Genomic DNA, 22,373 nt, shown 5'->3' on the forward strand with positions numbered 1-22,373 from the left:
ACCATATCCAGTCTACTGCTCCCAAGACCTCAGATAGCTAGAACTGACATTGGGTAATGACCGTTTATATTGTTCTGAAATATTCAAGAAATCCTGTTCAATTATCTATAGAAGGCTTAATTTTCTCATAATGTTTTGACTTCTTTGCAATATGTTACTTTAAATTTCACAGATACGTTTCTGCAGTCATGTAATTATGAAAATTCTTTTGAAAGATGGCTTAAAAGCTGTTTCAGTGATTTCTCTTTTGGAAAATTTCAAGAAAATTTCATTTTATGGACACACTAGTCTTTCTCTTATATGATCTTTTTATTTTGAATTTCTAGGCAAATCTTCAAGCTGTTAATTTATCTGCAAGTTCTTACTATGTCCCTGAATTTGCATCAATGAAGTATCTAAATTATGGTGCTGCAGTAAGTGAGGTGAGTTAATTGGTTCATTTCTTGTTTCCATTTAGGAATTAACTTGCACCTGTTAATAAGATGGTGAACTTGATAATATTATCTAGTTCTGCCATACAGAAGAAAAATAAGCTATTGTATGTGCCCAGTGAATTTCATGGGAGAAAAATAAAGTGCAACCTATAAAACTTCATTTCTTTCTAACCATAGTTTTCAAGGTGCCAAGATGAGGAGGCTAGGCGACAGGGGGACACCTGGTCGCCTAGTCACCTAGGTGGGCGCCTAGGCGATGGATTTTTTTATGTTGAAAACATAGATCCTAGGGTAGTTCCCTAGGTACCATAACCATATTTCATTAATAATTATTCATAATTTTCATAAGAAAAGTATACGTTCATATTAAAGTATAGAAAATCAACATATTGATGAGAAGAAAAAGAAGAAGGAAAATAAAATTCAAAATATATAGGGACTGAACCCTTATTTTTGTTATAGGAAAAGAAGAAAAGAAAAAGTATTAGTAGTAGTAGTAGTAGTAGTAGATGTTGATTAAACCTTAATCTCAAAAAAGAATGAATAAAAATGTATTTTATAGTAGGAAGTAAAAAACTGCTTGGCGATTAGGCGAGGCAAGCCTCAAAGGGCACCTTGTTGCCTAGGCGCCCGCCTAGGCGTTGCCTTGACAACTATGTTTCTAAAGAAGAAGTAGATGAAGAAGAAGAAGTAGATGTTGATTAAACCCTAATCTCAAAAAAGAATGAATAAACAAGTATTTTATAGTAGGAAGTAAAAAACTGCTTGGCGATTAGGCGAGGCAAGCCTCAAAGGGCGCCTTGTCGCCTAGGTGCCTGCCTAGGCGTTGCCTTGACAACTATGTTTCTAACGTAAAGATACTTTAGAAAACAGGTTTCAGAGACTCCTTTGTCAATGTTGAAGCATGGAAAACTAAAATTAACATGAAAAAAAAGATAGAACACAAAGATTTAATATGGGTGTGGTAGTCTACATCCCACGAAAGAAAAAGGAAATTATGCACTATGAGGTTAAGAAATAAATTCAGCTCAATGTTTGACATGAAAATTTGAATTTCTATATTTTCAAAGCCGAGCAGCTCTTAAGTTGTTAATTTCAGCAATCTCACATCAGGAGTTATTATGTAAGTTGAGAGATTTCAGCAGTAGAAGAAGGGAGAAGAAGAAGGAAGAGAAGGAATGAGAAGAAGGGGTTCTGAATAGTCCCCAATCTCTTTTATAGTTTATGATATAATGGCAAAGGCTGCCCCTCATAAGGCAGCAATAGTGATAACTATGATAAATTGATAAGTGGGCCTTCCCATATGGAAAACCCATAACACAAACAAAGAAAGAGAACAAAACAGCCCACTTTTCACTCTTTTCTATGCTCTCCCTCAAGCTGAGCATAGATGTCAATCATGGTCGGACTGCACTACCACTGTTCTTTTTTTTTTTGATGAATTACTGTGCTACCACTGTTGGAGAGCTTCTATTAGCAAGCTCCCTTCTTCCTTGTGCTTGTGGTGCCTTCCAAAGCCCCTAAACCTTCCAAATTAGCTCACGTTCAAACCTAGACAAGATCACAGAACCTGGACTGATCATACAGATCTTTTCTTTTATTATTCATTAATCTCAACTATTTTCAGATTAGATCACAGAATCAAACTGCTTAGCGAGTGTGAAGAAGAAAATGATTATAACAGAACACCTTTCGAAAGTTAACATCGTAGGTCTTGGTCGAAATAGGATCACCAATTAAAAATGCAGTCTGGCACCAAAATATGGAGTCCAAACTGGGTTCCTAAGCTGTTCACACTGTAGATATGAACATGAGCCCTGGATGATCTCAAAGAGCACAAGAGATGACAAGGAATCTACAGCCCCTTTCCCAGGTACTTAACAGAGAGAAACTTCTAGAAGATCAGAATCTTCTTATCAAGCTTCCATATATCAGCAGATCTGAGTATTGAGTATTTCAGCCCCTTAAACAGATGATAAATCCCATGAAAAATATGTAAGATACTTTAAAATCTACTCTTCATTGAATAGTAGAACAAGCCCTCTTCATCCTTGCACAAATGTGAACCCTTGAGTATCCTTGCTATCGATGAAGACTGTTAGAGGTGAGTACCAGCAAACAGATATTGATAACTGAAAATTTGAGGGAGAGAGAGAGAGAGTAGTTTGTTAAAGTCTAGCACCAGGGTCATTTCTATCTCTTCCTTATTTTTAATCTATTTGGTGTATATAACTTGTGGAGGGCATTTTTATAATTTCTATTCTTATTATAAGTCCAACACTTGGTCGACAAGAGGGAAAAGTTCAGTTTTTGAATCTTCTCTCTTGATTAACTCTTTTCTCTTACTTTTCTTCTTCTTCTTCTCCTCTCTAGCTTCAACTTTGACTGAACTAATTTCCTCTCCTTTTTCTTCTTCTACACATTTTTGTCTTTTCTTTTTAGTTTACATATGGTAAGCTGTAGATTCGCAGTTACTGTTCGCACTCTGTTTTTTGCATCCTAAGAATAGAGGACACTCTCTATTCACTACAGAAAGGAAAATGGCACTAAAAGGACTGGTTGTCCTTTAGAAAAGGAGGCTTTAATGCCTCCAGTGGTGACTGTTATGTCGTTTTGTGTGGTTTTCTTTCATCATTGTCGTAGCCCTAAGAGGGACATTTATGGTGGATGACTGATGTGGCGGGTTTGTGACAGTGTTTGGTGTGTGGAAAATATGTGTTGTGGTGTGGTGACAGTATAAATGAGTGAAGTGGTTGGTGCTCCAAGTAGGTGATTGTGTGGCTTCTTGCCTTGTTCCTGTGTTTAAATCTAGTGTAGCAAGTTGGTGCTCTCTTTCTTTTGTGGGTGATTGTAATTTTCTTTGCTTGCTGGTTGTGTTCTTTCTCTATGGCTTCTTCTACTAGTAGCTCTAAATTGATTGTGGTAGTGCAAACAGATATAATGAATACTCAGTTGACCATTGTAAAGCCTAATGGCATGAGCTATGTACCATGGCCAAATCTATGGAAATTTCCTTGATTGTACGGGGCAAACTGAAATATATCTGGGAAGACCAACCAAAGAGTGGGTCTAAAGGGTAATGAATTGGTGCAAGAAAATGCCCAAATTATGATTTCATTGTGGAATGGCATGAAAACCCATGTAAGTGTTAATCTTATGTTTCTAGATACTGCAAAGGAAATCTAGAGCATGCTATGCTACTGTATTTAGGATAGGACAATGTAACAAGAATTTATCAATTACACCAAGATTACTTTACCCTTCAATATGGAGATAAGAGTGTGGAGGAATACTATGCTACCTTGAAGAGCCTGAGAAATGAACTAAATGTTTATCAACCCCTTTTCTGCAGATCTAAAGGTTCAACAAGAATAGAGGGAACGATTGGATGTTGCTAGATTTCTATTAGGGTTTAGATATGAATTTGAGCCAATAGGAGCTCAAATATTGGGGAGTAGTAACCTTCCTTCACTTTCTAAGGTATTCTCTCGCATAAGGAGAGAATCCATCCCACATAGTGAGCATACTACCATTCCAAAGAGATCAGCACTGGCTGTTACCCAAGGTGGTGCTGGTTGTTGAGGTGTTCATGGAAGAAGTGTGACTAGAGGAACTAGTCATGCTGTGGGCAGAGAAGAAAGAGGTAGTGGAAAACATAGTAGTGGAGTGGTCAAGTCCGAGAGTGTTCCCATTGTGCTCGTGCAGGCCACACAATTAACTTTTGTTATGACTTTCATGGCCCTCCCTTTTCTTGGGCTAATCTTGCCTTGATAGAGGATGGCACATGCAACAATGTTCCCGCTGATGAATCACCTGCTTCAAGAGTTAGTAAGGATAACAAGTTGGTTTCCATCACCTATAAGGAGTATGAGAGATTTCTCCTATCCTCTTCCAGGACTACTGGTCTACTGCTACTTTTGCTCATTCAAGTACTTCTTGTCTTGCTTCTAGTTCACAAACTACACCTTATGTAATTGATTCTGGAGCTTAAGATCACATGACTGGAATTTCAAACTTGTTTATGTCTTTGTCCCCTCCTTCCACTTTGCACACTATAATCTTAGCTTATGGAACTTCCTCTTCTATTACAAGTGTTGGTAATGTGTCTCTTACTTCTGAGCTCCATTTAAATTCTGTGTTTTATGTACCTAAATTTCCATTCGGTCTTTTATCTATAAGTTGACTCAATCTCTTAATTGTTTTGTAACCTATCCCTCTTATTGTTCTGTAACCTTCTATCTGGATGGTAATGGTCTACAAAGGGCTCTTCATTCATCTCTCACTTCTCATCAGTGGCATTGTCGTTTGGATCACCCATCTCTTTGTACTTTGAAGTTGTTGGTCCCTAGTCTAGAGTTAGTTACTTAATTAGATTGTGAATCATGTCAGCTTAGTAAACATCACAGAGTTCATTTTGTTTCTAGAGAAGATAAAAGAGTCATGTGTCCTTTTGCAATTGTTCATTCAGATGTTTAGGTTCCCAGTTGCATATCATCATACAATGGTTTTAGATATTTTGTAGCGTTTATTGGTGATCTTTCAAGAATGACATGGATCTATTTATTGAAGGATCATTCAGAGTTTTTCTATTTTTTTCTTTTTCCATGCTGAAATAAGAAATAAATTTGTTGTATGTATTAAAGTTTTTCGTTCTAATAATGCAAAAGAGTATTTTCACAGCAGCTTTTAGTCTTTTCTTTAACACTCGATGTGATTATACATCAGTCTTCGTGTACGTATACACTTCAACAAAGTGGTGTACCAGAATGAAGGAACTGTCATGTTATAGAAGCTTCTCATGCTTTATTGATCTAGATGTCTATTTCTAAGATCTATTGGAGTGGTGTTGTTCTCACCTCTTGTTTCCTTATAAACCGCATGTGTTGTTCCCATCCGGTTCACCATTTTCTCTTCCTCAAGTTTTTGGGTGTATTTTGTTTTGTAACCTATCCCTCTTATTGTTCTGTAACCTTCTATCTGGATGGTAATGGTCTATGAAGGGCTCTTCATTCATCTCACTTCTCATCAGTGGCATTGTCGTTTGGATCACCCATCTCTTTGTACTTTGAAGTTGTTGGTCCCTAGTCTAGAGTTAGTTACTTAATTAGATTGTGAATCATGTCAGCTTAGTAAACATCACAGAGTTCATTTTGTTTCTAGAGAAGATAAAAGAGTCATGTGTCCTTTTGCAATTGTTCATTCAGATGTTTAGGTTCCCAGTTGCATATCATCATACAATGGTTTTAGATATTTTGTAGTGTTTATTGGTGATCATTCAAGAATGACATGGATCTATTTATTGAAGGATCATTCAGAGTTTTTCTATTTTTTTCTCTTTCCATGCTGAAATAAGAAATATATGTATTAAAGTTTTTCGTTCTAATAAAGCAAAAGAGTATTTTCACAGCAGCTTTTAGTCTTTTCTTTAACACTCGATGTGATTATACATCAGTCTTCATGTACTTATACACTTCAACAAAGTGGTGCACCAGAATGAAAGAACTGTCATGTTATAGAAGCTTCTCATGCCTTATTGATCTAGATGTCTATTTCTAAGATCTATTGGAGTGGTGTTGTTCTCACCTCTTGTTTCCTTATAAACCGCATGTGTTGTTCCCATCCGGTTCACCATTTTCTCTTCCTCAAGTTTTTGGGTGTGTTTGTTTTGTCCACAAGTTAGGTTCTGACCATGACAAACTCAATTCTTGAGCTATTAGGTGTGTGTTTCTTGCCTATTCTTGTACTCAAAAAGGGTATAAATGCTATAGTCCAGTCCTTCACAAGGCTTTTGTTGTTCTGGATATTACCTTCTTTTGAGAATCTACCCTACTATTTTGGACGGGAACCCTCGCCTTCTATTCCTCTTCCTTTTAGTTTGAGTTATGTTTTATTCCACTTCCAACCATCAAGGAGCCTCTTTGACCATCGATTCATAGAGTGTATTCTAGACGAGATTGAGAGCCTGCATCAGTTTCTGTACTATCTCCAACTCCGGCTTCCAATCCCTTGTCATTGTCTTCACCATTGCTAGATCCCCCATAGTTAGACCTTGATCTTCCCATTGCTTTTCGTTAGGATAAGTGTACTTGCACTTATCATCCTATTTTATGTTATGTTTCCTTGGCTCATTTATCCCCTACCCATTAGAAATCTGTCTCTGTCTCCTATCTTCTGTTTTCATTCCTCGTTCTGTCTAGGAAGCTCTTGCCTCCTTTGACTAGAAGCAAGTGATGGATGAATAATTTCATGCTTTTTAATCCAACCATATTTCGCCTGAATTACTTCTTGGGTATTAAAGTTGCTTGTTCAAAGTGGGGAATCTCTTTGTCACAAAGGAATTATGTTTTAGATTTGTTGGATGAGACTGGGCTATTAGGTGTCAAATCAATTGAGACACCCAGGGATCCCAATGTAAAGATGACTGATAGTCAAGGGGAATTGTTCAGTGACCCTGGAAGGTATAGGAGGCTAGTTTTCAGGCTTATTTGCCTCGCTATTACCCGTTCTGATCTCTTTCAGTGTAGGTGTTCTGAGCCAAGTTTTGTAGAATCCCACAACTACTCATTGGGAAGGTGTGGTTAGAGTGTTGAAATACCTAATGGTGCTCCTAGTCGTGGTCGATTGTATAAGGAAGGGGGGTGGAAGGGTATTTAGATGTAGATTGGGCAGGATCTTTAATGGACAGGAAGTCTACCACTAGTTATTGTACCTTCCTATATGGGAATCTAGTCAAATGGAAAAGCAAAAAATAGAGTGTAGTTGCTAGAAGTAGTGCTAAATCTGAGTACAGGGCAGTGACACACACACCACTTGTGAATTAATTTGGTTAAAGCATCTCTTACAAGAGATTGACATTCTTGCTAGCAAGCCAATCAAGCTCTTTTGTGATAATCAAATTGCCATTCACATTGTTTCCAATCCAGTTTTCCCTAAGAAGATTAAACACATTGAAGTTGATTGTCATTTTGTGGAGATGTTGTCACACCATATGTGAGATTAGAAGATAACTAGCTGACTTATTCACCAAGAGTACAAGTTCCAGGATGGTTATATTTGTAACAAGCTGGAGCTTTATGAGATATGTGCTCCATCTTGAGGGGGAGTGCTAAAGTCTAGCACCAAGGGTATTTCTGTCTCTTTGTTATTTCTAATCTATTTGGTGTATGTAACTTATGGATGACATTTTTGTAATTCCCATTCTTATTAGAAGTCTAATACACTTTTTTTCTCTATCAGCCCTATAAGGGCTTTCATGTAGTCCTTTTGGCCCATAAGGGTTTTCTTGTAAATTCTACAAGCTCATATGGGCTTTCTTGTAAATATTTTTAATATTATAAAGGCTCTTTGGGGAGTGGGTGTCGAATTCATTCTTGACACCCCTGAAATCTGGTGTTAGACTTTCTATTGTTCATCTTGTTGACATGGTATCAGAGCAGGTTCTCTGTACCAGCTCTTAGCATATGATTTCTATTCAAGATTGAAGGTTAATCTTGAGTTCCACATCTGGTTTGAAGTTCTGTAGTCTGTTTTGATCAGTCAACATCATACCCTGTTCTGTTCTAGATCTCCGCACAAACAACTTTTGGGTTTTTGTTGGTTATCTTGTCTGAAGCATCAGACCTGCATAAAACTTTCGATTTAGTGTCACCCAGAGGAGTATTACTGATATCTCCTTACCTGGTCTGGTTCGAATCTGTCTGGAAAGAGTTCTGAGTTCTTCTACTGGTGTTTCTTCTGGAAAAGACACCCAACAGGTTAGTTCATCATCTCCTACTCTCAATTGGCTGTTACAATCACTGTGTAGCCCTAGATTTGGTGTCACCCTAGGGTTTTCTTTCTGTATTTCCATCAGCTCAGATATCAGACTGCTTGGTTGAGAGTTTTGAACCCTTCTTGGATTTGACAATCCTGAAATTTACTATTTCTGGGCTGTCAACTTTAAGTCCTCTGCTTCCGGAGGTGTTTATGGTATTGCTTTTGTTGAGCAAGAGCAAGAGAAGAGAGGAGAGGAGAAGAGAGAAGAGAGGTGAGTCGAGTGACTAAAAGCCCTCCAGAACTTAGGGGCGAATGAAAGAAATTATTATTTATACTAATCCAGTCGAACAATATAAACAGAAGAGAAATTACAACAGTATTCTTGTGGTACTAAACCTGAATACACAAACAACTGTCAACACTCCCCCTCAAGTTGGAGCATAGATATCAATCATGCCCAACTTGTCACAAAGATCATGATGTCTGGAAAGGTTTAAACCCTTTGTAAAGATGTCTGCAAGCTGGTTCTCAGAAGTGACATAGGGGGTACACACTTCGCCTGTGATAACTTTCTCTCTGATAAAATGCTTGTCAACTTCGATGTGCTTTGTTCTATCATGTAGCACCGGATTGGCAGCAATGCTTATAGCTGCTTTGTTATCACAAAATAGAGTTATAGGTTTGGCCACTGGGAAACCCAACTCCCCCAACAAATTCTTTATCCACATGCCTTCAGCAACCCCGTGGGCCATAGCACGATATTCAGCTTCAGCAATGGATCTAGCCACCACATTTTGCTTTTTACTCCTCCATGTAACAAGGTTCCCCCCTATAAAGGTGCAGTAGCCACTGGTAGACTTTCTGTCACTTTGGGATCCAGCCCAATCTGCATCTGTATAAACTTCAACTTTCAAATGTCCGTGCTTTTGAAATAACAAACCACTACCCGGATACATCTTTAGATATCGGAGGATTCTCTTTGCTGCTTCAAGATGGGAAGACCTAGGAGCATGCATGAACTGACTGAGGACACCAACAGCATATGCAATGTCTGGGCGAGTCATAGAAAGGTATAACAATCTCCCTACAAGCCTCTGAAACTGTTTCACATCCTTGAGAGGTTCACCACAACTGTCACCTAATTTATGGTTGGGGTCAATTGGAGAGTCAACTGGCCTCACCCCCATCTTCCCAGTGTCTTGAAGTAAATCTAGGACATATTTCCTTTGAGAAATGAAGATACCCTTCTTTGATCGGGCGACTTCAATTCCAAGGAAGTATCTGGCAGGTCCTAGATCCTTCACTTCAAACTGAGTGGCAAGAAAAAATTTCAATCTCTGAATTTCATCATCTCAATCACCAGTAACAATTATGTCATCCACATATACAATTAGAGCAGCAATTTTACCTTCTCCTCTTTTCACAAACAGTGTGTGATCTGATTGACATTGCCTGTATCCTTTCTACTGAACTGCCACATGGAATCTGCTGAACCAAGCTCTTGGTGATTGTTTCAGCCCGTATAAGGACTTCTTCAACTTGCACACTTTTTGTTCATTGCCTTGAGCTAGAAAACCAGGAGGTTGAATCATGTACACTTCCTCTTCGAGGTCACCATTCAAGAATGCATTCTTGATGTCAAGCTGGTGTAAAACCCAATCCAGATTAGCCGCAAGAGAGAAAAGGACTCTAATGGAATTCATCTTGGCAACGGGGGCAAAAGTTTCTGCATAATCAACTCCATACACTTGAGTAAATCCCTTTGCCACTAAGCGAGTTTTATACCTTTCCACTGTTCCATCAACCTTATGCTTGACTGTGAACACCCATTTACATCCAACTGGAACCTTTCCCTTAGGAAGATCAACAAGTTCCCATGTGCCATTTTTGTGAAGGGCATTAATTTCTTCCCTCATGGCATTTGTCCACTCAAGAACTGAAAGAGCTTCTGCCACATTCTTAGGGATAGGGACACTGTCAATAGAGGTAAGGAAAGCACGGAATGAGGGTGAAATGTTCTCATAGGAGACAAAGTTGGAAATGGGATGTTTAGTGGTGCACAATCTAACACCATTCCTGTGAGCAATAGGGCGGTCAAGATCATTAGCAGTAGAGGAATCATTTTCAATAGATTCAAGGACATCATTGGGAGCCAAAATATCTGAGTGAGTATGATCCTCCCCCGAGGAGTCTGGTGGCACTGGAGGAATAGCTTTTGGATTCTCTACAGCTCTTGTATTTGGTTGGCCTTTGCGACAACGAGAAAAAACACGAAAAGGCAGAGGGTCAGGGAGAGAGGGAAGTTGAACCAGTTTCTCCTCATGCCTACACTCCTTCTGAGGAGAAACAGGATAGAAAGGCTCATCTTCAAAGAAAGAAACATCCATGGAGACATAGAATTTACGAGAAACATGATCAAAACAACGGTATCCCTTTTGAGTGAAGGAGTAACCAAGAAATATACAAGGGATAGCACGAGAATCCAATTTCCCACGGGTGGGAGACAGATTTTGGACAAAACACCGGCAACCAAAGACACGAGGAGGAATAGAAAGAAGAGGAGCCTTAGGGAAGAGAAGTTGATGTGGGGCTTTGTACTCTAACCGACGAGAGGGCATACGGTTTATAAGGTAAGTGGAACAAAGAATAGCTTCAAGCCAAAACCGTTTGGGAACATTCATATGAAGAAGTAAACCCCGAGCCACTTCAAGGAGATGTCAGTTCTTCCGTTCGGCCACACCATTTTGTTGTGGTGTGCGGGCACAAGAGCTACGGTGAAGGGAACCATGCGAAGCAAAAAACTCCGTGAGGTCACTATGAAAAAATTCTTTTGCATTGTCTGATTGAAAAATTTGGATTTCAGTTTGAAATTGAGTGAAGATCATTCGCTGGAAATTTTGAATGATTTTTGGTACTTCTTCCCTAGTTCGCATCGGGTATACCCAAGTATATCTAGAATAATCATCAATGAGGGTAATGAAATACTTGTAGCCACTCTCAGGTGGTAAAGTAACAAGGCCCCATACATCAGAATGAACAATGTGAAACGGAGATTCAGATTTACTATTTCTTTGAAGAAAATGAGTTCTACAATGCTTACTTAACTGACACGTTTGACAAGAAAAATCAGAAACAGACATTGACTTAAACAGTTCTGGGAATACAACTTTCAAAGACTCAAAAGACAAATGACCAAGACGACAATGCCATAAATAGACCTTTTTCTTACAGGACTGACTCATAGACTGACTCATAGACTCTGTAACATGAAGACCAACCTTATTCTCTAGCATGTAAAGTCCATCAGGCATACGACCCCTACCAATCGTCCTCCCCGAGGCTAGATCCTGAATCACACAATGGGAAGGGAAAAAAGTCACTGAGCAATTCAAGGAATTAGTAACACTACTAACAGAGAACAAATTAATGGAAAATTTTGGAACATGAAGGACATCAGAAAGGGTAAGACCAAGAGGAAGAGAGAGAGTTCCTTGACCAGCTATGGAAGAGTATGATCCATCGGCTAGTCTCGCCTTGTCTCTTCCAGAAAGAGGGTGATAGGTTTGAAAGTAAGAGGACGTACCAGTCATATGTTTTGATGCTCTAGAATCAATGATCCATGGAGAGTCAGGGGTGTGAGAAGCAACATGGAAAGCAGTGGTAGGGTTACCTGACGTAGATGCAAATGAGGTTGAGGGAGGAGCATCCATCTGACGAATTACTCTACCATAGAGCTCTAAATGGTCACGAAAGGAATTCATAATGTCCTCCCTCGGGTCAGGTCCAATGAGATGTGCCTGAGTCACAGTAGAAATGGGGGACTGATTCTCCGAGTAGCCATTGTTGGCCATGTGATGTTTCTTTGTACTTTGCTGTCCGTACTTCTTATTCACCTCTGAACCTTGCTTCTTAGTCAGATCTTGAGCCCATTTTGGTTTCCCATGAAGATCCCAACAGGTATCTTTGGTGTGTCAGGGTTTCTGGCAATGAGTGCACCACAATTTTTCCTTATCTTCTGTTTTTTTCTGGAGATCTCCTTTCCGGGAAGAAGATCCCACACCAGTAGAGACACCCCCTTTTGCAACCAACACAACAGCATCCCCACCAGGGCTGTTCATCAAATTTCTCCTGCTTTCTTCAGACTATACAAGAGCATAGACTTCCTGAACAGATGGGAGATCCTTAGAGCTGAGAATCTGAACCCTGATAGATTCATACATAGGATTCAGACCATGTAAAAATGCAAACACCCTTTGCTGGGAGACAAGCTGCTTGTACTTCTTAGCATCCTCATCACACTTCCAATCCACACTCTGGTAGTGATCCAACTCCTTCCATACAGATGTTAAGTCAGAGTAATAAACCGATAAACACCTCTCCCCTTGTCTACAAGTAGAAGATGTTGCCTGCAGTTGATAAATTTTGGCATAGTGTCGCAATTCTGAATATGTAGACTTTGCTTGTTCCCAGATTTCATTTGCAGTTTCAGCCCACATGAAATTCTTCCTTATTTGAGGTTGCATGGAAACCAAGAGCCAGGACATAACAATATTGTTCTCCTGATTCCATCTATCATATTCAGCACTCCCAGAGGATGGTTCTTTTATCCTCCCATTAATATAGCCTATCTTCCCCCTTGCAGTGATGTATAATTTGATCCCTCTTGACCACTCCAGGTAATTTAAACCATCAAGAGGGACAACAGCCATAGGAAAGGATAGGTCACCCCCACCCATTCCATTCAGCATTGAGGAAACTCCAGATGTGGCTGAATCTTCACTGCCCATGATATCAGAAATGAAACAGCAACCAAAAGAGTACATCCGTACAAGGCTATTGCAGAAATAGGTCCTTCTGACCTCCGGTTTCACTGAGAGCAAAAAAACAGAACACTGCTGTTGCAGTACAAGGACAGGTCCTTCTGACCTACAGTTTCACTGAGAACAAAAAAGCAGAACACTGCTGTTGCAGTACAAGAACAGGTCCTTCTGACCTACAGTTTCACTGAGAACAAACAAAAAACTGAACACTGCTGTTGCAGTACTGAAACAGGTCTGAATGACCTAATTAGTAGGCCTGATAGCTAACCAGTCGAGGAGATCAACAGGGTAGCCGAACAGTCAATCAAAAAGATTAATATTGAGTAGACAATCAATCGGCTGAACAGACAATCAACAGTCCACAATACAAATAAAAAAAAAGGTTGAATACAGTTACTGTGTTAAGGAATACAGTCACTTAACAGTAGGGCAGCCGAACAGTTCATCAAACAATAGGCAGCCGAACAGTTCATCAAACAATAGGCAGCCAAACAGACAAGGATGATAGTACCTTGTTTAATTTCAGATGATAGTCTCCCTGTAAACCGGAACTCCTTCTACGATCCTCAAACAATAGGCAGCCGAACAGAAGATGACCAGTACTTCTTTTAGTTTCAGATGATAGCCTTTCTGAAGACAGAACACCCTCTACAAACCTCAAACAATAGTCTCTCTACAGTCGAGCAGACAAGAGGTGCAACTTCTGGGCTGGAAGATGAAAAGACTCTGTAACTTCTGGGTCGAACTGATTTCACCAGATTAGGAGTTCGATTGGAGACAGCATTGGATGCAACAGCAGTTTGCTTGACACCACCTCAGGCCTGGACGACTTGCTCTGATACCATGTTGAGCAAGAGCAAGAGAAGAGAGGAGAGAAGAGAGAAGAGAGGTGAGTCGAGTGACTGAAAGCCCTCCAGAACTTAGGGGGCGAATGAAAGAAATTATTATTTATACTAGTCCAGTTGAACAATATAAACAGAAGAGAAATTACAACAGTACCCTTGTGGTACTAAACCTGAATACACAAACAACTGTCAACAGCTTTGAAACTCTTGGACCTAATTTGTATGCTGGGTTATTTCTCTAATCTTCTGAATTGAAGTGTGCCACTGGCAAACCTATATTTTCTGTTATTACTGTGTTTGGACTGTTATTTCTTGCTGAAATGGCCTCCGATAGAGTAGATGTCGTTCTGGTGAAGCTCAATGGAGCAAACTATGGGATGTGGAAATTTCATTTTGATTTTTATGTCGAATGAAAGAGATTGGATGGGTATTTAAATTGGGATGTTGTTAAACAAGCTGAAACAGATACTAAAGCTTTCCAATAATGGAAGTTGGATAATGGCAAACATGTCTCTTCGATTCTAAGTTCTATAGAATCCCACATTGCTGTTCCTATGAGGAGGATGAAGACTGCTTCTGAAGAAAGTGTATCTGCAATCTAATATGTCAGGGCAATATCAAATTGAATCAGAAATTTTTGCATACTCTCAAAGAGATGGAAAGATTCAAGATTATTACTCAGGTTTTCTTGACTTGTGGGCTGAATATGAGCTTGTTATTATTGAACCTTCTGACCTGGCAGAATGTGTGAAATACTTTCAGAAACACTTTGAAAAGAGAGAAGAAAATCAGTTCCTAATGAGGTTCAGACCTGAATATGATAGTGCCATCCTAGGGGAAGACATACCCTAATCCCTCAGATACAATCCACCAATATGTTAACAAGCCAGTCTCAAGACTAGAAGTGCAATAGCCAAACATTATCTTGAACAGTATCCAGATTTTCTGTTGAGATTACGTTGTTATTCAAAAAATGGTCAAATTTTTCTTTAGCATGTACTTCCTCTATTTATTATCAGCATATCATCTGTCAGACTGTTAAACCAGTCATAATGACACCAAGTCACAACTTCTCCAGCTGGTATAATAGCATTAGCATGATGTTATTCAACTTCCTAGTCATTTAAACTTTCTTCTGAAACTATTCATCACTAAACTCACCTTTTACATGTGTTTATTGACTGATGACACCATGTTTTATATACTCCCTTGACTCCTCTAAGGTATCTTTTCTGGTTTTTTTATAACTTTGATAGTGTTCTATTTTATAATTGAAGCTACTAGCTAATAATAGTCTGCACTTATTTTATCTCTTAGCTATTTCACCAGGTAATATAGTTGATTTTCTGGGTGCCATGTCAATAATTCTTCCTTTGTTTAGATTGCATAGAATACTCATACCAAAGCCGTGAACAACACAGGTGGAGGTAGATCTTCTAACTGGAGGAACCACAATTTTACGAACTGATATTATTTATGACTGTGGACAAAGCCTGAACCCCGCTGTGGATCTAGGACAGGTTGGTTTAAATGCAATCTTATTTGCAACTGTACCATCACTTTTTTAGTTCGTATTCTAGTTTTCCTATTTTGAATTCTTACCCTTTGGAAGTTTATGCTCTTTTGTTTGCTTATACATTTGTCCATGACCATATGCCATAGCATGTCCAAATAGCCTATATCAAATGAAAGCTCAATTGACAGATCACAGTTATGAAACTCTTGCCAGAAGTGAAACTAACAATTGTTTTGGTCCTGCTAAACCTTTTATGTGAAGAATTAACCTGATTGGATGATTTGTACCATTCAACTACTGTTTTAGTGGCCAGACCAATCTGATTGGTCGGTCATATGTGTTGGAAAATTAGTATCAGAAGAGTTGATTGAATCTCAAGTACCCATGAAACTTAATCTCTGATGAGATAAAGTACCAAGACTATGTGGTCCAAAAGGCCTGTAGAATGGTTAAGATTATGTTATTGGGTTTCCTTTGTTCTAGAAGGTTGATCAGGTAAAAGACATTGAATGGGTGCTCTTAAATGCTAAAACTAATATATTGGGCCTCACATTCAAAAAATATCTTTGCACAGATTGAAGGTGCTTTTGTTCAAGGAATTGGCTTTTTCATGCTGGAAGAGTACCTGAGCAACTCAGATGGGCTGGTGGTATCAGATGGTACATGGACATACAAGATTCCCACCATAGACACAATCCCAAAACAATTCAATGTTGAGATCCTAAATAGTGGACATCATCAAAAACGTGTTCTGTCCTCCAAAGGTAGATTCTAAACAATGATTAGATGCTCTTTGATTAACTTATCTATCTGTTAATTATAAGATTTCAATGAAGATCAACTCTAATGGACAGTTAAACTTGTTCATTAGTTAATTAGCTACCTATTCCCCTTGTTTTCCACTTAATTTTATTGGACTTAGTTCAATGGCGAAAATTAGTGGAATGAGTCGTCTTAGACGGAAAGAAGCTGGGGGACCAGGGTTGGGGGGTGGGGGGAAGATTCTTGTAGGGATTGGTGTGTTGTTGGTCTTTCCTTCCATGAATAACAAGTGAGAATTGAAGGAATCCGGATGGACAAATAGAGGTCATCAAGAACTTAAACTATAACCTACAACTAGCAATGCCAAATGAAAAAGTAATTCCCATTCATATAAGTTATCCAATTTCCATTCAATGGTTCAATATAAAATATCCAATCAAGTAAGTTAATTGGTTGGTTATTATCATGGTTTGTTATTTTGATACGAATGGACGTTTTTTTTTATTTTTGGTATTTAACTAAGATATTTGGAAAATCTAAAAAATCAGGAAGTTTTCTAGAAACATGAAATTAGTTAATAAATCTCAAAGGAATCATTAGAAGAAATATAATTGCACATTTGAGGCTTAAAAACCATAGAAAAGAACCATATAAATCAAATAGGAGAAAATTAACAGACTTCTAAAGGTCTCTCTCTCTCTCTCTCTCTCTCTCTCTGTCTCTCTCTCTTTTATCCATCTCTTTATTAAATATGTTGATACCGATCTCTTTATTAAATATGTCAATCACTTGCCATTTTGAATGTTGTCTTTTTTGTTACTATATATTTTGATTAGATTGACAATACCCCTTTTTAGTTACATGCATTCTTCTTTTGAACCATGGTGACTTAGTAAGTGAATAATATGAAAATAGTAAGCCAATTATTCCAATCCCCAGTTCTCCATTGGTTCTTTTAGGAAAATACTTTAAAAATTGTGACAATTTTAATGAAATATAGAAAAGCTTTTAACAATATTCTAAAATTTTAAATCATAAATATATAGTCTGGCAATGAAATTTGAAATATCATCAACATCGTAGAGAAGAGGAGGATTCATGAACACTTCTTCCTGTAAATCCCCATTAAGAAATGCATTCTTAATGTGGGATCTAAGCTTGCTAATAACTTGGAAGCCATCATTTCATCAATATGTCTATTATGTTTCTTTGTATCACTCATGCTGTCCCAATTAATCACTAGTTGATGATCAAACTCCTTTGGAAGCCCTTCAAGTGTAGAAAATCCATGCTATCCTCTTGCTTCAAGGCAACTAAATCTTGGGTTGACTGGTAGATATGTGCATTATTTTTTCTGTCCATATGCATTTGAGATCTTCTCTCAAATCCTTAAGGCTGTAGGGAGATGTTGGACTGTTGTAGAGATCTTCAGTCATTGAAAATAGTAGCCATGACATTATGGCTGTGTTTTCTCTACACCATACCATGTATTCAGATTAATCCTCCTTTGGCTCCTTGATTTTTCCATTCATATACCCTAACAATCCACATGCAGTGATAAATAACTTGTCTAAAATAAACCATTCCCTCTAGTTGTAATAGTCCAACTAGAGCTGTTGGATGTACACGTTTGGTTTGGCTGTATATAATTTACCCAACTGAACGCACATCCTCAGATTGTCAGTTAGTCAATACGATTACCTATATTCTATTGATTTTAATTAAATGAATAAACTGTCACTGGCAGCTGTAACTCAAAATCCCTACTGCAGTACAGAAATTAGAACTTTTAACTTTTGAGCTTTAGAATCCATCAACAGAGGCTAAAGGCTAGAGTCTAAAAAGTAAAAAGGACAAGATTTAACTTCTGTACCATACATCTAATGCCGCTAACGATAAGACGTTTCCATTGCATGGTTTAAAGTATTGATACGGTACACCCTGTATTATATCTTTTGAAAACGATATGCTTGGAAACGCCTGTTTCCATGTGTTTCGAAACCCCAACTTTTTTAATAAAAAAACTTGTTTTTAGCTTCTCAAAAACCAAAATTTGAAAAAAAAAACTAAAAAAAGAAGAGTTTCGGGCATTTCTAAGTACCGATATGATACTGCCGATACGCATATCATATCGATACTTTGAACCTTGTTCCATTGCTAGTTCCTTTAATAGGTAAGTTACCAGACATCATTTAAATTTGTTACCTTAAAGGCGGATCTGTTCAGTTTTTGAACACTTAAAAACTGAATACCGATCCAACTGTTTGGGTTATATTTTTTTTTGAACCGAAACTGACCATTAACATTTAAAACCAACCAAATCGGTTTGAGTTTGGTCAGTTTGATTCATTTCATGAACAGCCCTACGTCCAACTTCACATTAGTGATTTGAAGGCCAGCCAGGTTAGGTCTATCAAGGATAGTGGATTCTCAGTTGGTCTATTGTCTCTTGAAGTATCTTCTCCAGTTCTGGAAGACATCTTACTCTCTTACACCCAAAACTCACAGCTGTTCAACCCTTGGAAAACAACTCAGCCTAAATGCCAATAGAACAGACTTATAGAGGAGTTTCTCTTACGCAACAGAACTTCAATAGATGATCACCTGAACTTTTCTCCTCAGTACAGCGCTCTCTACTAGTCGGCTGACTACAAGCTCTAATATGAACCCTAGTAGGGCATAGAACAACTGGCCGAGCTTCTTGGTTTCTGCACAAAGGTAGAACCCTGAAACTGATTTCTAGCTGTGTATGATCAGTTCTAGGGTTGCTTAAGAATAACCTTTAATAAGAAAAATAAAAAAGTTCAAGAACAAGATAGAAGAGATTGGGACAGGTTCTTCTGTGTGTTTTATTGCTCTGATTACCATAAACAATGAACACGAACCCAAAGAAGAAAAGAAAACTTGGAAAAGAAAGAGGAATGGAAGAATGGGTGGAAGATCAGCTCTATATTAGTATTTATATCAACGATCTAATTAGAGTCCAAAAGCCACAACTACCCCTCATTAGGCGATAACAAGAAATAAAGAAGATCATGGTCCCAAAACTTATGACCATTAAGAATAATAAAGAAAAATGAACGAAAGTACAGAACAGCCCAGCCCATACACTTTTAAGATGCTCTAAATGTAAAAGTTAGCCATTTCTCAGGGGTCCATTTGGTTTGTGGGAATAGGGTTCTGGAATCAGATCCAACCGTTTGGTTGGGCAGAAATAGAATCCAATTCCCATTCCTGGTGGAATTGCATTACCCCATTTAAAGGAATGGTCATTCTCTCCCCCTCCCCTGGGAATGAGAATCCCATTCCAGCTGATTTTGATTCCGATTCCAATTTCTGTCTGAACTAAGCAGGTAGGGGGAAGGGGAATAGACCATTCTGATTCTGATTCCAACGGATTCCAATTCTGATTCCAAATCCAATTCTCTATCAGAATGATGTATGATGTAGATCATTTCTTAGTGTTGTTTAATTGTGATTAATAGTGATTGCGTCTGTTGTGCAGCTTCTGGAGAGCCTCCTCTACTTCTAGCAGTTTCTGTTCACTGTGCAACAAGATCAGCAATAAGAGAAGCCCGGAAAGAGCTTTTCTCTTTGCACAAGTTAGAAGGATCTCATTCTATGTTTCAGCTTGATGTCCCCGCAACCATGCCTGTTGTCAAGGAGCTATGTGGGCTTGACAACGTGGAGAGATATCTAGAGAACTTGCTTTCTCATCAGTAAATTAGCTTGTTGTGTGTGTTTACTTGGAATATAGGACAATAGCCCATAGATTGCAACTTTGTCCTTGTGGCATACTATGGCATATGGTCATGAATTAACAAATATATACGCCGAGTATCTTATCATCCTCCCAAATTGACTACATATTGGTAATCCCCCGAAACAGAAAAGCTTTTAATGTAAAAAGAGTGACAAATACAAGGCTTTGTTGTCAACCTTGGCAAAACCAGTGTTTTCTGATTTGCCGGACTCTGAGAATCCATTGATTCTTGAAGGACAATTCAGTGTGACATTTTTTTTGTCCTTGCTTATTCAAATAAATGAACAGAGAAATGTACACAATGAATGTTATTTTCCCTATAAAATATTATCAAGTAATTAACAAAGATAATCATTTGAACTCTTATAGGTTTATAATGTAAAAATTCAACCAGATATATACTATTGTAAGAGTTCATACCTTCCTATATACGTCAATGCAAAGCCCTTGTTTTTCTTGGTTTTGTCAAGAAACATACGTTGGGACATACAACAGATTAGTTTTTGAAAAATTTCTTAAGTGAACAGGAACAAGATTTAAGTGTTGAGAGGATAAGGCATAAGATTGTGGAATGTGGCTGGGTGTCATTCCACCCGAATCAAGGTGTTTCGAGGTTATATGGCATCTATGTGTATTTCTGAGATTTATATTGGCTTTCCAAGTGCATTTTAATTTTTCTAGCATTTAACGTTTTTTTTAAAGTGTACTAGTAGGGGCCTGTGTGATGCATAGGATTTGTTAAAACAATTTCAGGCAAAAGAGGGGTGTAAATTGGGTGGACCCAATCTAAGCCCGATCCAATTCAACCAAAGCTTTTGCACAGGTTGGGCTTTGAGTTTTTAAACTTCAAGCAGAGCAAGTAAAAAAATTCAGGCCCAAAGTAAATTCGGACTAGGCTTAGCTTGAGGCGTAGTTGGGTACTGACGGGATGCAATTTAAGAAAATATTTAAAAATGAAAATGTTAAATACATTCTACAAATTGCTTGCTAATGGGGGAATACAAAAAATACATATTGTTGGGAACAAGGAATTTATGAGAGCTAGTTATGGGATGACGGCATAGATTGTGATGGGAATGAACCTGGCATGCATAATAGGCATAGTTAAGGGCTATGAGGAGTCCCATGGAGAATGTACCTGGAGAATGTGACCTGTAGAGCAATAGACCAACAACTGTTGTCAGTGCATCATTCAGGCTGATTGGCACGTCCCCTAAGAATGCAGCTCTATCAGAGTGGAAAAATACCGACCTTCATTCCTAGTTGTGTAGCCAATATGTATGTGATAATTCTCAACTATGGATCCATATCGAAAGTTCTTTTGGATCAGAATTTAGGTTCAAATAATAGTTTTCATAAAAAAAAAATCAAATTATAGTAGTAGTACCTACGTTAATGATGGTGGGCAATATTATCCATGAGCCCCATGAAAACCACAAATTGGAAACCATATATAGTGGGCTTCTGAAAGTTAAGTTTTTGCAATCATGTATTCATTGGGGATGTTGGGCCTTCAGAGTAGATTTGTTCTTGGGCCAAGCCAGGTTTGGGTTGGGCTTGGCCTCTTTATAAGCAAAAATGGGTAGGCCCAAGGCCCAAGGCCCAAGCCTGACCGATCCTATATAAATCCCAAGCCCAAGCTCAAAGCCCGAACTTGTCGGGCTTATAAGGAAAAACCCAGATCTGCAGACTTAAATATTCGTCCAAGCCCGTCAAAATGGGTTGGATTGGGCAGTCCATCGGGCTACTCAGCCCATGAACAGGTCTACATCAGCGCATCCAGACCCATCATAGGATCTTGGATTCAGATGGTCCAATTAGATAGATCAAAAGTGCAAAAAATCAACATCCTCTCAAGATCATATTACTTGTGCCCATTTATGGTGGAAATCTTATACTACACTTCGTTTAATTTTGTTTTTATATATGATAAAACAAACCTTTTCATTTAAAAGGGGTAAATATATAGTTGAAATATTTCAACCCAATAAAATACTTTAAATTCTTCCAAATTCATTGCAGAAAAAAACAAAGAGAGAAGAAAAGTCATTGTACCTAAAAAAACTGATAACCAATCAACTGGTAATGGGCCTAATGGCATTAATTTGATTTCACTTTGGTTTAAAGTTTTTGAAGTGCCATACCTTTCCGAAACCAAAAAAGTATTTGGCAATTTTTGATGCTTTACTAATATTTAACTACCAGTAACTAAAAATAATTTTTTATAGTCAAAGATAATTTGTAGTAATTTTTTTGTTAATTTCTTAGAAAATAAAAAATTACTGGTAAATGACAAAGCCTGTTTTATTTTAACATAGATTTAGATGTATTATCTTATAATGACTGATAATTTCAGGTAAATTATACACAATTTCTGGTAATTATTTGTAATTACAAATAATTTCTGCCTACATTTGGTAATTTCTAGTACTTTATTTTTGGTTATCTTCTATTCTTCTTTGATATCAAATTTAAGGT

General features: G+C 38.1%; 1 protein-coding gene across 7 annotated transcripts in view; it reads left to right on the forward strand.

Annotated features, from left to right (window-relative positions):
• LOC104590647 (abscisic-aldehyde oxidase-like) overlaps positions 1-20,190 on the forward strand; it is a 91,177-nt gene extending 70,987 nt beyond the window's left edge. For 6 of the 7 annotated variants that reach the window (XM_088889828.1, XM_019196549.2, XM_010249365.3 and 3 more), the window contains 4 exons: positions 327-422; positions 15,276-15,374; positions 15,945-16,134; positions 19,638-20,190. In XM_088889828.1, the coding sequence (XP_088745954.1) occupies positions 327-422; positions 15,276-15,374; positions 15,945-16,134; positions 19,638-19,855 (603 nt within the window). In that variant the 3' untranslated portion in view covers positions 19,856-20,190. Of the gene's footprint in view, positions 1-326; positions 423-15,235; positions 15,375-15,944; positions 16,135-19,637 lie in introns of those variants that run through there. The other variant, XM_019196550.2, reaches the window with a different exon arrangement.
• The last annotated feature ends 2,183 nt before the right edge of the window (positions 20,191-22,373 follow it).

This window comes from Nelumbo nucifera, chromosome 6 (genome assembly GCF_055504915.1).
Source record: "Nelumbo nucifera cultivar China Antique chromosome 6, China Antique-T2T, whole genome shotgun sequence".
NCBI lineage: Eukaryota > Viridiplantae > Streptophyta > Magnoliopsida > Proteales > Nelumbonaceae > Nelumbo > Nelumbo nucifera.